Source organism: Mauremys reevesii, linkage group 4, assembly GCF_016161935.1.
Source record: "Mauremys reevesii isolate NIE-2019 linkage group 4, ASM1616193v1, whole genome shotgun sequence".
NCBI lineage: Eukaryota > Metazoa > Chordata > Testudines > Geoemydidae > Mauremys > Mauremys reevesii.
This window is the reverse complement of record NC_052626.1, coordinates 58,688,815-58,705,976: the sequence shown is the minus strand read 5'-3', so window position 1 is coordinate 58,705,976 and position 17,162 is coordinate 58,688,815. Positions and strand designations below refer to the sequence as shown.

Genomic DNA, 17,162 nt, shown 5'->3' with positions numbered 1-17,162 from the left:
CTGCAGGACCCTTTTCAAACTATGCACAAGGGGCCTTTAGTTCTCTCCTCACTCTTGCGTGCCCATAGTGCCCTCCATCTGTTTGAGGCTCAATACCTTTTGGTAATCTCCCCTCTTGCCCCCCCAAGGGCCCCACCACGTATCAAGAAGCCAGGAGGTGGAGCTAAAACACAACTTTCTGTGTGCGGGAGAGACACTGGAGAACTCTCCTCTAGATTTTTGTAGGTAGAGTGGACATAAATGGGAAATGTGGGCTGTTGCTGTGAGTGGTAGGATGGGTGCACACATATGCTGTGCAGCGCGTGTGAGCACCTAAGTCACTTAAACCTGAGTGTTACTTGCTGCGATAACTCAATGGAACACTTCAGCAATTTCCCACTGAAAAGGCAGTTACTGAACAGGCTGCAATTTTGTGGGGGCCAGTTTTATTCCATCCCTCCCTCATCCCTTAAAACCAACATTGGCTACTGTGCACAACTGTAAGATCATGTCACAGAAGGTAAAATTGTCTCTTTAAGAGTAAAGACCTAGTAGCCCAGGACGGTTCTGGGCTTTAATCCAAGTGGAGCCACTGACTTGCTACATGTCCTCAGAAAAGTTTCTTGACCTCTTTGTGCTCCAATCAAGTCAGCTGGAAGATTGGGTTAAAAAAAGCAGAACCTCAATGAGAACCAGATGCTGAATCAGAGCTGAGCTATCCTGGGTAAATAAGTACATTACAACCAACAACAAAGCCCCCTTCAAACACATCGGAAATCCCACAGTTGATTTAGGTGTGCTGACCATGTTCAGAAAACAATGGGACCAAGCAATAGAAATTTATTGCTACCCTATGTGGAAATTCCCCATGTATTTTAGCAAATTGTCTTGATGTAATTGTGAGGAAGAAAAGGGTGATTGGCCTGAGAATTGGCCCTGTGTATGAAATGTTTAGGACTAGATCCACACTGGTTGTGGGCAGGTCTCTGGAAATGAGCCCATTCCAGTAAAATTAAAAACAGCAAAATAAATTCTTCCTCCTGAAAACTTCCACTTGAAAGTGAAACTTGTCATGTTTCGCATATGTTTTTTCTTATACAAATTCATCAGCTGAAGCCTCCCTTGAAACATTTTGGATCATCCATCCATTGGGGAGTCTGTGGTCTAAGACCCTCCAGTTTAGGCTGTCGTCGCAGGACATTGTCCAAGATTTATCCATCCCTTTCTGCATCACTGTTGGTCCCGTGTCTAGTGATTTTTTTTTTAACTAAACATTTTTAATCAAAAATCCTAATATGTCAAAACTGAAACTGTTCTGGATCATTTTCAACAAATTTCCCATTTTGAGAATTTTTTTTTCAAAAGTTACCAAATTGTCAAAACATTCTATTTTAAGACTTTCAAAATGAAAAGGTCCATTTTTGGTTCAAAACTACTTTTTTTTAGAAATATAATATATAGTATAAAAAAGCTTGAAATTAAATTTTTTAATGTTATCAAAACCCTTCAAAATATTTTGATCTGTTTTTTGGGGCGGGGTAGGAGGGTGTTTTGTTTTGCCAACATTGGAGACTTTGACTTTGTCTTGATTTGGCATGGGAGACATTTTAGACGTCTCAAAATTCTCTTAGGATGGGAAAACTGTTTCCTGCTCTGTTCTAATTACCAATGAAGCAGTGAGTGGAGGGTAAGAAGAGGCCTAGCTGTGGGAAAATTGAGTGTTCTACATAAGTAACTGCAGCAAAGGTTTAGTTTGGGATAAAAAGAACCTAAGGGGGTGTCCTGGGGAACTCTGGAATAGCAGTGAGATTGCAGCCTAAACATATGGTGCTTCCCCCATAGTAAAGAATCCAATGAAATAGTGCAGGACACCTCAAATGATGTGGGATGAATTTCAGAAAGTGGAGGAAGTAATCAGGGGACAGCCATTTTAGAGTTGATTCTGGCCAGTTGAGAGGAATTGGTTGCAAATCTGAAGCAGGAAGGCAGTTTAAGTAACGTGATCATGAAATGATAGAGTTTATGATTCTAAAAAAAGGCAGGAGTGAGAGCTGCAGAATTAGGACAATAGACTTGGAAAAGCAGACTTTACTTAAAAGTTCTTTGAGTTCGTTAAAGTCCCATGGAAAGAAAATCTAAGGGATAAAGGAGTTCTTGAGAGCTGGCAGTTTCTCAAGGAGACAATATTAAATGCACAGCTGCCAACTATTCTGATGCAAAGGAAAGATAGGAAGAAGAGAAAGAGGCCAACATGGTTCCATCAGGAGATCTTTAATGTTTCCAAAAAGTGAAAACATGGAAGAATTGCTAAGGAGGAGTACAAAAGAATAGCACAAGCATGTAGGGACAAAATCAAAACGGTTAAGACACAAAATGAGTTACACCTAGCAAGGGACATTAAGGCCTGATCTACACTGTGGCGGAGTAGGGGGGCAAGATAAGTTGATCTAAGTTGTGCAACTTCAGCTACAAAAATAGCTGAAGTCGACATACTTAGAGCTACTTACTGCAGTAGGTCGACTGCTGCCACTCCCCTATCAACTCCACCTACGCTTCTCGCCCCAGTGGAGTACAGGAGTTGACAGGAGAGTGCTCGGTGGTGGATTTATCATGTCTTCACTACACGTGATAAATCGACCCCCGCTGGATCAATCACTCCAGAGGTAAGTATAGACATGACCTTAAAAACCTCTTTCTTATTGCCTTTGAATACATTAGGAGAAAGAAAAGGATGAAGGAAAGTGTAGGTCCTCTACTTGGTGAGGAAGGAAAGTTGTTAACTGATGACATCAGGAAGGCTGAGATGTTTAATATCTATTTTGCTTCAATCTTTACTAAAAAGGTTAATGGTGACCAGATACTCAATACAGTATTAACAACAAGGGGGAAGGAATGCAAGCCAAAATAGGGATAACAGGTTAAATAACCTAATGTATTGAAGTTGGCAGGCCCTGATAAAATTCACCATAGGATACTTAAGGAAATAGCTGGAACAATCTCAGAACTAACATCTCTTAGTCTATAAGGTGCCACAGGACTCGTTGTCGCTTTTTGCAGATCCAGACTAACATGGCTACCCCTCTGATACAGAATGCTAATTGTTACCTTTGGGAATTCATGGAGGATGGGTGAGGTCCCAGAGGACTGGAGAGGGATAAACATAGTACCTATCTTTTAAATAGGGGACCAAAGAGGGCCTGGGGATTTATAGCGCAGTCAGCCTAATTTGGTGCCTGGAAAGATACTGGGACAAATTATTAAACAATCAACTTCTAAGCACCTGGAGGATAATAAGTTTATAAGGAATAGCCAACAGGGATTTGGCAAGAACAAATCATCCTGAACCAATATAAGCTCTTTCTTTGACAGAGTTACTGACCTGATGGATGGAGGGAGCAGTAGACATGATAAATCTTGATTTTTAGTAAGGCTTTTGACACAGTCATACATGGCATTCTCATAAGCAAACTAGGGAAATGCAGTCTAGATTAAATTACTATAAGGTGGGTGTATAACAGGTTGATAGACCCCATACTCTGAGTAGTTATCAATAGTTTGCTGTCAGACTGGAATGGAATATCTAGTAGAGTTCTGCAAGGGTCAGTCCTGAGTCTGGGACTAGAAAATATTTTCATTAGCGACTTGGATAATGGAGTGGAGAGTGTGCTTATAAAATGTACAGATGACACAAAGCTGGTTGCATACACTTTGGAGGATAGGATTAGAATTAAAATGACCTTGACAGATGAGGGAATTGGTCTTAAATCAACTGGCTAGGTGGTAGTACTGCTGAAAAGGATCTGGGGGTTATAGTGGATAAACTGAATGAGTCAGCTATGTGATGCAGTTGTGAAAAAGGTTAATATTCTGGGGTGTATTAGCAGTGTCATATGTAAGACACAGGCGGTAAATCTGCTCTACTCAGCACTGGTGAGGCCTCTGCTGGAGAACTATGTCCAATTCTGGGTGCCACACTTTAGGAAAGATGTGGAAAAATTGGAGAGAGTCCAGAGGAGAGCCCAAAAAAAAAAATCAGAAAAGGTTTAAAGAGCCTGACTCAAAAACCCTGGCATATTTAGTCTTGAGAAAAGAAGACTGAGCAAGGACTTGATAACATATTTGAAGACTTAAGAACTATTACAAAGAGGATGTGATCAATTGTTTTCCGTGTCTGCTGAAGGTAAGACAAGGAGAAATGAGTTTAATCTGCTACAAGGGAGATTTAGATTACATAATAGGAAAAACTGTCTAACTACAAGGGTAGTTAAGATCTGGAACAGGCTTCCAAGGGAAGTTGTAGAATCCCCTTCACTGGAACTTTTTAAGAACAGGTTGGACAACACCTGTCAAGAATGGCATAGAAGATTTACTTGGTCCTGCTTCAGTGCAGGAGGCTGGAGTTGATGACCTGTCAAGGTCCCTTCCAGCCCTACATTTCTATCATTCTATAACCAGTGCAGGACACCTCAAATGATGTGGGATGAATTGCACTCGCTTTGCCTACAGCCTTGTTTTCTGATAAATAACTTACAACACTTTTTGTGCTACCATAGGACCCCAAGGCACTTGATAAACTGCAGTGCATCCCTTTAAGAGTCATTGAGAACAATGGTCACCAGTAACTCAGCACTTTTCAGCCAGTACCACACTATGGCATCTGAGATACTGCAGTTATTTCTTACTCTAAAAGTAGTAATATCCCATTTTACAAATGGGGAAACTAAGAAACCGAGGTTGTGACTTGCCCAAGGTGGCAGAATGACAGAGGAGCAGACCACTGAATAAGACCCAAGAGCTCTGAGTCCCGCCCCTTGCTCTGACTGCTAGATCCCATTGAGATCTCTCTAGAGATTGGGGGGATGTTTGGGTTGATTATTAATGGGTGGGGGGAATATTTGTGTGAGCACATTTGTGTGTCAATGAAACTCTCTGGTGGAGAGACAAAGTGGGAAACTCAAACTGTAAATTCCTCCTTGCTGCTGAAGAATAGCCCATTAACTCTTTATGATCTTTTAGTAACTACTCTTGTCACTGGCAAATGGAACTTGGTTTATTTACAAACAAACATTTTCTTTACTCTGCTGTGTGCTGTTCCTTTAAAGCAGCAGGGCTGCTTTTATTCACCCTGATTAGGCTGTGTGATGTAATGCAACCCTGCGATGAAAGGGAGCTGTACCTCTGGCAGCACAATGAAAAGGCTCTGGAGCCAACAACCTCCTCTTGCAGGAGGGCTTGCAACTTCCAGGTTCAGAGAGTATGCGTGAGAGATGGGTCAGTTCAGCAGTGTTTGCTCTGCGGCCAGCTCTGTTTATATCACTCTCTATATTTAGCCTCTGAGTCATCAGAACTGCTGACAAGAAGCTGAACTACCCACAGGCTCCAGTGCTGCACCTGATTGCTTGCCTTTGTGTGTTTCCAGTGGAGTAGGGGGGTGTTGCTCTGTTCAAAGTTCCATTTCAGTCTCCTCGGGTATTTTCTTGCAGTAGATCTGAAAGGTTTACTTTTACCTCCTCTTCTACTTAATGTCAATATCTAGAAATAGGGAGACTAGTCCTGCCCCCTCTACCCAGTGCCTTCATCAGATAAAGAAACTCCTTTGTAACTGCCCTTTATGAGGAAGGGATCTGTATAAAACAAAAGCCAGGAGGACCCTGATGCATATGCAGTAGAATGGATTATGAACAAGATAAACCTAGAAAACAGGGCTCTAGTAGCTAATCTTTAATGTATGGGTTAAGCCAAACTTCTCCTAACACCAGCACCATGTCTGCAAATGGGAGGTTTAGTTTTTCCACCCCAAATCAATTAAAAATGTTATTCCAACCTTTTAGTAAGTTTAGTACTAGGCCAATTAGAAAATCTGCCTCCACTTTGACTGAAATTCTCAGGTAAGAGTGCTCTGCTGATGTGGAGAGCAAGGGCAGATTGGGCAGGCAGCATCCCACATGCTAGATTGGGACACTTCATCAGAGAAGAGAAATTTTCCTACATCTCCTAGCGGTCAGTTTGGGGAGGATGAGGTGGGAGTGTCAGTCCTTAGCTGGCACTTCTTGTCAGGGAAGGAGCTTAGGGAGGGGTTGGTGTTTTGGACCCCTGCAACTGATTTAGAGTCAATCGTAAAGGAATCCTGCCCCAGTCCATGTAAATGATGACTATGACTTAGGGTCTCGAGGGCTACGGGCATAAAGCATCAGCAGATGAAAAGATCCCATGAGTCTTGAGGAGCCTTTATTCTCCCTCCACCCCGAATAGAAAACACAACTAAATAACCTTGCCAGGTTGCACAGGATAGGAAGCACTGTGGCCTGGGAAAGTACTGGCCAGCAGTTGCTCTTTCCAGGTTGAAAGTCAGTTGGTTGTTGCCATGGTGTTCGTTAGCTTCCACTTCCTGTAGGCTCAGCTCAAAGAGGAAGGCACAAGTAAATGGTGGTGGTTGTTCTGAGTTAGAAAAACTTCGAGAAGTGATTCACTTGCCAAACCTTCCCCCAAGCCGGAGAATGTGGCTTTTTAATAAAGGTAGTTACTTGCCACTCCTGGCATCCCCTTTGTGGTGAGCGTCAGTGTTATTCCTTCCACTGCTCCTGCAGCTGGGGGTCTTTTCAACTTGTTTCCATGTGTCTCCCCCATCTCTGCATTCTGAACCCCCAAATGTTTAGTGGCTTTCTCTAGATGTTGACTAACTGGCTTCTAATTTGTGCATCATAAGAACCAGATTGTGCTTGTGACTACTTCTTCCTCTTCCACATGATGGTGCCATGATGTCCATTATAGGAAGGATCTATCTTGTCTTCCTTTCAGAAATGTTGTATTAATTTAGATGGAGTAAGTGGCCCAAATGTGGTAACATGACCCAGTCACTGTCCAACGTTAAACAGTGTTGAACAAGGTCAGGGCTTGATACACAGAGACCTCAGCCTGCTTAGTACCATGGCAAACACACCATTAAAAATCTTTTTTAACCTTTTATTAAAGATAAAGAAAAGAAGGGAAAACAGTTGAAGCATCTAAAATTAAATCAGGCTTTATTTTAACAACCTCCCTTTTTTGCCCACCATTAACTGGAGAGAGTTTTTAGAAGGAAAAACCCTGACCGTCTTAGAGCAGTGGTTCTCAACCTTTTTTCATTTGCAGACCCTTTTGGAAATTTTGAATGGAGGTGTGGACCCCTTTGGAAACCTATTGTCTATATGTATAGTTGAATTCTGTTGTCACTCTTCAGTCTGTCTTTTGTGGGCTACTTAGACATAGTCTGCAGACCCCCAGCAGTTGGGGGACCACAGGTTGAGAACCACTGTTTTAGATGGTATCTAAGATGGTACTAATTGCCCTTGGGGGGTGGAAAGAGAAGTAGTGAGTTGAAATAGGCTGGAGCTGTTGTAGTTGCTGCTGCTAAAGTCCAATCCCAGTATATCCCAGGGGTGGTTGGGATTCAGCTGGAGCTGGTAGAGGTGGTGATGTCATCTGGGTTCCTCTCCGGCTTGGTCTGGTCAGGACATTTTTCAGGATCAGGGTGACGAAGACCTGGGTGTGGTGGGCGTGGCAGCCATGAAGAAGAAGCTCACGCCTGTAGCCTTTATCTGTTCTTCCTTATTTCTCCCACAAAGTGTCTTTCTTCAAGGGTATGGCTACACTACCCACCGATCATCGATCTATTGGGGATCGATTTATCGCATCTAGTGTAGACGCAATAAAATTGATCTCCGATCGCTCTGCCGTTGACTCCAGAACTCCACCGCGGCGAGAGGCGGAAGCGGAGTCGACGGGAGAGCGGCAGCGGTCGACTTGCCACTGTCCTCACGGCCAGGTAGATCGACCTAAGATATGCCAACTTCAGCTACGCTATTTGCATAGCTGAAGTTGTATATCTTAGGTTGACTCTCCCCCACAGTGTAGACCTAGCCCAAGGAACCAAAAAAGGAGCGATGGGTGAAAGAGCCCATCCCCTCATTATTTTGTCAACCAGTTAGGTCTCATATCTGACATGCCAGTTTTGGCTTATTAATTTTTGGATTCACATTTTCTTGTTTCCCAAGGGTGATTTTAACACACTCCTTGAATTAGATTGTCTTCCTGTCTCTTTCATACCTTTTCCCATCAACACTTATTATTATAGGTTATTATGACATCTTATGAACTGTCACATACTTGTTACAGCTGAGCTCATAATTAGAGTAAATTTGCAGGCAGTAAAAATTACAGTAAATTTGCAATTATCACAACACAATCCTATTCTGAGTGTGGCAGCAAGAGAATGGAGCTCCTTCTAAATAAGTCCATTTTTTCTCTCTCCCACTATTTTTACTTTTTTGCAGGTGTATTATTCCCTAGTCATTAGGAACCCATGAGGTTGTAGTGTGACTTCCTTTGTCCCCTTCCTTCACTTCTTTTTCCAGCTGGGACGTCATCCATGATGTCTGTTGCCTTGGGAAACGTGACTTCCCAGTCTTACTAAACTCAAATCTGTTTTGTAGTAGCACAAATGTGCCTCTAGCCACCTGGAATGAAATGTAGCTTTCAACAGTGAGTCAACAACTGCTCCTTGGTTGCAAGTGTTTTTTGTTTCTTTGCAAGAAGTAGCAACCTTTTGCCAAGATTTGTATTAGTAGCTAAAAAGAGACTAATACCCCTAGACACACATCCACTGATGTTCCTGTTCAACAGTGTTGCCACTTACAGCCAAATCTTGATCCCACTGACTTCAACAAAAGTTTGGCCGCTGACTGTGTTGGGAACAGAATTTGATCCTTGAAGAACTACATGGGGTAAGAATTGTGAAGCAAAGCAGAGTGCGACTGACACCCATGCTGTGAACAAAGGTACATTGTCTTACACAAAAGGTACCATCAATAGTACCGTGAATATATACACTCTATATATAGAAATGTATGTGTGACCGTTAGTTTTGTATGGAGGGACTCCACAGCTGCTTCTCTAGCATGAAAAAAACAAACCTCTTCTTCCAGCAATCAGCTACCTGTGATTCTGAGAGCTGCATCCAAAGTGATGCATTTTATCTTTAACTGTGTATCTCATCTCCTGAAATCATCTTGAGCCACAAACTTGTATCCAAGGACAGAGTATGAATAAAAGTGGTTTGACACAAGAACTGGGATGCTGATTGGTTGGAGATATAGATATAGAGATCTATATAAAAAATGTGCTATACAGCAACAGTCAGCTAACAAACCTAAAGTCCATTCCCAGAACCGTGCTCGTATCAGCCAAGATGCCTCTACATAAACAAGTTCATAAAGAACATAAGAGCCATGATGGGAGGGAGGAAGCATGCCAGAAATGGAATAGGGACAAGAATTGGCAACAGATGTTTTCGATAATCAATATTCCTAGTGGGTGTTGCACAGTGTGTTGCACAATAAGCGATAGGTCTCTCTCTCTCCTATTATATATGTGTATATAGCAAATTTTTTCTTGTAAAATTACCTTTCTTGTGACTTACTGAAACATCCATGGTAACAGCTTGGACAGAGTCTCATAAGGATACCCTTCTTAAAAGGCTGCAGCTACAACAGGAAGCTGTTTCATGTGCCTCAAACTTTGTGTGTCACTTGCTGACTTACTCTAGTTTATAACTCTCGTCTGCTTTAGTCACAGGCTAGTTCCCTTCTAGAGTCATTAGAAATTTATATTTCCCTAATTTTTTCTCCCAGAGTAAGGTTACAAAATGAATTACTTTTGGCAGGGATATTGTGGGCTAGAATCAGCCTTGGGAAGAATATAAATCTGCACCACGAGGTAGTGATGGGTAAATCTCAAGGCTGTGAGACTTTGATACATGACTGAGCTGCTTGTGTCTGAGAAATCCAACTGGAAATCTCATGAACTGGCTCTCCTGATATTTCTGGTCCTTTCTGGCAGGCAAGCAGTCCCTTGGAAAAAATCCTCTCTTGTGATATTTGAGTATTTTGCTCCCAGTCCTGGCAGAGGCATGTTACTTGAACTTACTTATTGAAACTTCCAAGAAGTTCCTACTCAGGTTTGAGTAAGTTCTTTTTCTGAACTGGCTTTTCCATCCTTACTGCTGAGATCATCTGCCATCTTTCCTCCATGTCTCTTGTCTCATATTTAAAATGGTACCATTGATTTTTATCTGACATACGTCCTGTCACTGAAGAAGTGCTGTTCTTGAATCTGACTAAACAGGAAAATATAAAGAGGCAGTGAGGTCTAGAGCAGGGGTAGGCAACCTATGGCACGTGTGCCAAAGACGGCACGTGAGCTGATTTTCAAGGGCACTCACGCTGCCCGGGTCCTGGCCACCAGTCCGGGGGGCTCTGCATTTTAATTTAATTTTAAATGAAGCTTCTTAAACATTTTAAAAACCTTATTTACTTTATATACAATAATAGTTTAGTTATATATTATAGACTTATAGAAAGAGACCTTCTAAAAACATTAAAATGTATTACTGGCACGTGAAACCTTAAATTAGAATGAATAAGTGAAGACTCGGCACACCACTTCTGAAAGGTTGCTGACCCCTGGTCTAGAGCATGGGGACTCTAAAGACCTGGGTTCTATTCCTAGCTTTGCTGCTGGCATGCTGGGTGACGTTGGGCAAGTCACTTTATCTCTCTGTACCTTAATTTCCCCATGTGTGAATTGGGAATAATGATACCAACCTTCTTCGTAACACACTGAGATCTGCTGATGAAAAGCTTGGTGGCTTTATTGTATTGTATTTTAAAGCAGGAGGTAGCTGGCGGTGGTATTAAAGGTGGCCATCAAAATAAGAGAACGGGGGAGTGCAGGAACTAAGTGTGTGCCCTTTTTTGCTGCTTTGACATATAAAGAAGGTTTGAGAGGTTTTTTTGTTAATTTAATACAGGGTTTTTTTGCACATTACCTACTCTGATAGTTCCCCCCACCTTTGTTTTGCACAAAGATGACTTTTTCCAAGTGTTTAACTCAAACGGGTATCAACTAAAACATACAGAACAGAGTCTGGATAAAATAACTTCCTTGCTCAATCAGGTTTCACTTTAGTACTTGTGATGTCAGATTCCACTAGCTCTCCAGCTGTCCAGTGAGTCTTCCAAGGTAGAAATGGCCTGAATTTCTGATCTATAAAAAGTAAGTAGAAAAAGCCATTTTTTGGTGGGAGGAAATAATTCCAGACTTCTTTTGTCCATCATAATAAAGCACCAACACATTTTGAAGTTTGCTTATTGAGCTTTGAGAAAGTGTGAAGATAAACATTTAGAAACATAATATATTGCATAAGAAACTCAAACAAAACTCAAGGCAACCTCCTACCTGAAATAGGGCAGCAGTGTATGATATTTGGTTTCAGATGTAAGCTAACCATTTGCACCCATGTAAATGTAGAGCAGTATAAATTTGCATGCACTTTAAACTAGTGCATCTCTTCCCCTGCATGCCCCAAAATAAGCCCTTTGACAAATGTCATTTGAGCAGATGGGAAAGGAGTGCCACCAGTTAAACTGCTGTATGTTTCAGATTTATTTTTAAGACAGCTTAAGGCCATTGTGATGTTGTGCAGTCTATATGGTTTTATAAACAATTAATAATAAGTGAATATAATGCAACTGAGACATGCTTTATGCAAAAGTCTCTTGTAAGGTATCGTTACAAAGCTTATAATCTACTGAGTGTGATCATCCTGTTTGTATAAATGTACCACTCTTGAATCTGAAACTAGAAATACTAAATATAACTCTGAGGGCCTATTGTAATTATGTAAAGTGTGGGCCATTAATAGTGGTTTGGAATCTTGATGACTCCCATTAACTAGGACCGTTGTCTGCAAATGGCTGTTTTTTACTTGTAAGCTTTCCTGTATAGGTGTGTGCTGGCAAGTGGGTAATGAACTCTTGCAGTGACATGTGATCATGTCACCTGAACAGGAATCCATCTTTAACCTGGTGTCTTTCCATTGAGAAGGAGGGGGTGGGAACTCACAGAGGGACAAAAGGATTCCCACCTTATGCAAAAGATATATATATATATATATATATAAAGGGATGGAAGAGAACAAAGAGAGAGAAGAGCCATCATGAAGAATCCCCTAGCTATCACCTGAGCTGGAACAAGAGCTGTACTGGGGAAAGAATTGTGTTCAGTCTGAGGAAAAAACTTACTGAAGCATCTCTGAGGGTGAGATTATCTGTATGTCTAATCAAACTGAATAGATTTGTACATTTTATTTTATTTTGCTTGATGACTTACTTTGTTCTGTCTGTTATTACTTGGAACCACTTAAATCCTACTTTCTGTATTTAATAAAATCACTTTTTACTTATTAATTAACTCAGAGTATGTATTAATACTTGGGGGAGCAAACAGCTGTGCATATCTCTCTATCAGTGTTATAGAGGGCGAACAATTTGAGTTTACCCTGCATAAGCTTTATACAGGGTAAAACAGATTTATTTCGGTTAGACCCCATTGGGAGTGGGCATGTGAGTGCTAAAGACAAGCACACTTCTGTGAGCTGTTTTCAGGTAAACCTGCAGCTTTGGGGCAGGTAATTCAGACCCTGCGTCCGTGTTGGAGCAGACAGGAGTGTCTGGCTCAGCAAGACAGGGTGCTGGAGTCCTGAGCTGGCAGTGAAAACAGGAGCAGAGGTAGTCTTGGCACATCAGTTGACAGCTCCCAGGGTGGTTTCTGTGATCCAACCCGTCACAGCCATCTCTTACATTTCTCTCCAGATTTGTTAAAGACTAGCCTATTTTGTTTGGTCACAAATACAATGAAGTAATAAATCTTGTTGAACATGTGAAATCTGCCTGTATTTCCTTTGGAGCATCTTTAGTGTTTGCACCAGCTCTTTCCTATAGTTTGCTAAGTGGTGGAGATGGGGAAAATCTATTGCACCTTCATATACACCACAGTATGCTTACGGCAGGCTACTCCGAAGACCTTATTTATCAGGCATTTGGATTGGTGGTCTCAAATGAGTTGGTGAAAACATGTTTTCTGGATATGCTGTCAGGAGTCTTGGTTGCACATGCATGTCAGAGTAGGTTCTGAAATGTGGCTTGGGATAGCATGAGAGTGAGAGATCTCCAAAGTCTCTGACAAAAAGGCATTCAAGGCTGGCTATAAGAATAGAGGGAAACCAAAAGCATCTGCCTCCTTAGGAGCATTTTAGGGGTTCATTATGACACTAATCCAACCAGAGTTGCATGGTGGGAATGGTTGTTCTCACCTATGAATGTAACCACACTCTAGGACAGGTTGCTTGTGGGTATTAAACCTTGGGCTCTTTGGAACAAATGATGCCAGGCTCCCAAATGGCTGTCGTGGGTCACACTCTGAACAGAAAGACATTAGTGCATTGTAATTAGAACAGTGTGAACCCTCCGAAATCTGGGGACACATTTAAGTCTTGTGGAGAAGAAGAAAATATTGAACGAACTGCTGCTAGGTTAGTGAATACCATGCATGTCCTTTCCAAGGCCTAATCTGAGTGCATTTGAGGTTCATGTTGCACCTTTTCTGTAGTTCTAGTCTCTGGAAAGCATGAGCACAACATAGAGTTTATTGGAATGTTTTGGATATTTCTCTTGAAACAATTCTAATATGTAAACTACAGCTAAGGTGTTCTCTTTTTCCAGCTCATGATTATGTGGGTCTGCCCTGTTGGACTAATCTAAGTTGAAATACCTTGTTCATATAGCATGCTGCAGTACTCTGTAATGCTCTCATGTGCTAACGTGAAGTCGTTGTAAACCAGCCTTCTATTCCTTGTCTGCTGGGTTTTTTTTTTTTTTTAAATGGTCACTAGCCTAGCTTAACAAATAGGGAATTCTGGATGAGAAAACAAGAACTGGCTTTTTAATTGAGGGTTGGTTAGGGATGTGAAACAGTATCCCAGATTGTGCAGTGTAAAGAGAAACCCACCTGTTTGTATGAGATGCCATTAAAGAACAAGAAGGCGGGGGGAGGGGCATAATGGAGACCACTTTCACAGAGGTGATTACATATAACAAAAGAGGGGACAGCATTCCTTCCCAAAAGCAGCATTATGTGGTCTGATGTCCCCCTAAAACTTAACTTCCAAACTTTTCATTACTTGACAGTGGGACCTGAAATAACCTCTTGCTTTTTTCTTTGTTTCTTTTTCTTTTCTCTTTTCTCTCCTTTTTTATTTTTTTATTTTTTGGGGGGTAAGTATGTTCTTGCTTAAGGTTTAATTGGCTCCAGTCAGTAGGAAAGGGCTCCAAGGCTGATTATTTATGGCTTACTGTCAAAAGTAGCTATAAAAAGGGCAGTATTATCTTGGAGATGCTGGGAAGGAAAATGTGATGGGGGGAGGGAGTGGGGGAGTGTGTGTGCGCACGAGTGTTTTCTTGTACTGGATGAAATCAGAGTTTTGCTGCCTCAGCAGTGTGGTTTAAATTGAAGATTAACCCTTTGACCTTCACGGTGTCAAATCACTTACAGATGGATCACCAGTTACTTTTTTTTTCACTTTTGGGGTGAAGAAGGGGGGTAACTTTTTTTAAGAAAGTTGTTTGTTCATGCAGCTGGGGCTTTTGAGAGGCTCAGAAGCCAATCTGATTAAAAACAGCACTTGGCTAAACTCTGCAAAATCCTGCAAGCAGAAAAAGGTTTAATCCTCTTGTGCACAATGCATAAGGGTCTGCTTTTTTTTTTTTTTTAATGTTAGCTATAATTATTTCTGGAGAACTTATCATTCTCCCCACCCCCTGCCTCTTTTTTTCCCCTTGTCGTGCTGATGGGATTAAAGTGTCTGCTCTTGAAAAGTAACTGAGTTTTTATTGGAAAAGATAAGTGGTATGTTACAATTGTAAAATATAAATAACCTTGTTTCAATCATTCTCCTTTACAGCATCAGCAGAACAGAAATCAAGTGTGGTGGCAGATCCTTCTCTTCATACATAACTTGGCCTTAAATGTGGAGGCGAACAGGAACCACGTAGGTCAGAGGTGAGACTCCTCCACCTGTTCCAGGTCACATCCAGTCTGCAGGGAGCACTGAACAAACACTGGTCTGGGGGAGAGAGACATGCACACCGCCGGCCGGATGTGAGGACTCTGTCAAACTTTTACTCATCTTCTCAAGCTTTTTTTTTTTTTTCTCCCCTCCCCCCTCGGACTCTTCTTTACTGCTTCTTGCCTGATGAGGCTGGGAGCTCTTGTCCAACACTGTTGAAGGAAAGTCTTAGAATTTGGATGTGTTTGGTAAAGCTTGCTGCTGATTCCCCAAATCAGTAACCTCTATGCAAGTGAGGCAGGTAGTAGATGAACAGGTTCCTCTGCTCTGTGTTGTCGATTTTTTTTATTTTTTTTTTATTTTAATTGATAGAATGCAGTGTGTTGTAATTTTGGCTGCTGGTTAATGATGGTGTCTGGGACTGATGGCTCTAAATGTACTTTGGGCTACTTCCAGATTAGAGACACTTGACTCCTCTATGGGATAACTTTGAAAAAAAGTTCTTTTTAGAAACAATTACGCTTAAGTAGCTTATGTACAGCAGCAGGTGGGTCACTGATTTTTTTCCCTGAATTTTATTACCAGGGAGACTTGTAAAAATCTAGTTTTGTTTAATGACTTAATTGGCCCAAGTTGGACATCCTTCATGTGAAGTCGCTCTTTGTCATTGCCACTAATAGATGGAATTGTTTCTGTTAGAAGAAGAGTCTTCAGAATCTTTCAGAAGATGTTGGTGACTCTTCAGGATCTTTGTGCAAAGGGCTGTTTGGTCCTGTACACTATATACTGTCCCCATAAACCAGGATAGAGCTGTTAAAGATGGAATATAATCTAAGCATCATTCTTCTGGAATTGTTAATCTGTATATTTTTGTTAGTGCTCTGGTGGATTTCCCCCCCCCCCCCTCCTTATCATATGCGCTGTTAAGAAGATTCAGATCCCAAGCATCTGATATGTTTGCTTCATGATTTGACTAGGAGATTAGTTAGTAATTACTTTGAACCCCGACACTGCAGGTTTGTACAAGTAATCGCTCTATTATTCTAATGAGTAATACTGGAAGTGATATTAGTGTACACTGACAACAGAAATACTACTTGGAGTGATAGCTCATTGTCATTGACTTGTGACTGTTCTGGTGTTTTTAAATCTGTTTGGCTGTCACTCTTGGAACAGGGATGGGGAACTACCTCCCCCAAAAATTTGGGTTTCGTTTGTTCATGAAGTGTGAAATACTAAGGGAAAAGGATATAGCCTCTGCTTTCCACAGACTGTTTCCATACTTGCCCAGAGCTAATTCTAAATCACAAATTATAAAACTAACACTAGGAAAAATCTTTCTGGACAGTTGCCCTTCAGTCCTGCTACAGCTGTCAACACAGAGGGGTTCTGGAGCTCCTGGTCTGCTTTGAAGCCTAATGAACAGTAAAGAATCACTGTATTGGAAGAGGAGTTTTCTTGCACATTCTCCTTCCCCTCCACTTCCCCCCTTTTCTTGCCCTTCTTTAAGTCTGTTTCCATCTCTGATATTTGTAATGACCCAGTTCCCATGTACCCTCAGTAACCCCATTAAAGTGCCAGGTCATGATTTGTAGCACACATTTGTATGTGGATGCTTCCCCTCTATTTCTCAATCCCATCTCTTGACTGGCATTCTTCTTTTTCAAGGCAGGAGTTGTCTAGCCCCCGCCAAACCAGCTCCCAGGTCCCTCTCAGTTTACACAGCTCTGCTGCGATCTTTCAGTACAAAAGGGGTTCCTCATGCAAACTGACTTTTTCTCCCCCTACCTAAAGCTACATTATGCAGAGTAATGTGTTCCTCTGGGATGGTCAGGAGTTCAGAACAATGATTTTTAAGTTAGCTTTGTTTCTTTTTAGTTAAGCACGTGCACTATGGAGTTATTCAGTGGGATGTAAGTGGTACCTGTCATTGATTACTTTGCAGCGGTACTGGAAGCTGCTACTTATTACTGAAATACCTTCAATGGCTCTGCAAAACAGAGTCACTTAGGGTGTGTGGTGATTGGAGAATGGGGTTTAAATAGGAAGCAGGTCTGAGGGGTGGGGTAAGCACAGACTGGATTGAGGGGCGCGAGCCCTCGGAATCTAAAGCTTGTGGAGAGCCCACTTAGAACTGAAGGTGTAGCATAGGCAGCAGGTGGAGTCCCCCTTTGGGGAAGTTAGTCCCTGGTTCCACCCCTTCCGCCTGCAGCTGGAGCCCCGAAACCCCATCGTCCCGCCC

At 41.8% G+C, this 17,162-nt stretch overlaps 1 protein-coding gene across 5 annotated transcripts in view; it reads left to right on the top strand.

The window, feature by feature from the left end:
- The window catches only part of BMF (Bcl2 modifying factor), a 58,292-nt gene extending 41,784 nt beyond the window's left edge, over positions 1-16,508 (top strand). For all 5 annotated transcript variants that reach the window (XM_039538564.1, XM_039538562.1, XM_039538566.1 and 2 more), the window contains one exon: positions 14,816-16,508. In XM_039538564.1, the coding sequence (XP_039394498.1) occupies positions 14,816-14,917 (102 nt within the window). In that variant the 3' untranslated portion in view covers positions 14,918-16,508. The remainder of the gene's footprint in view (positions 1-14,815) is intronic.
- The last annotated feature ends 654 nt before the right edge of the window (positions 16,509-17,162 follow it).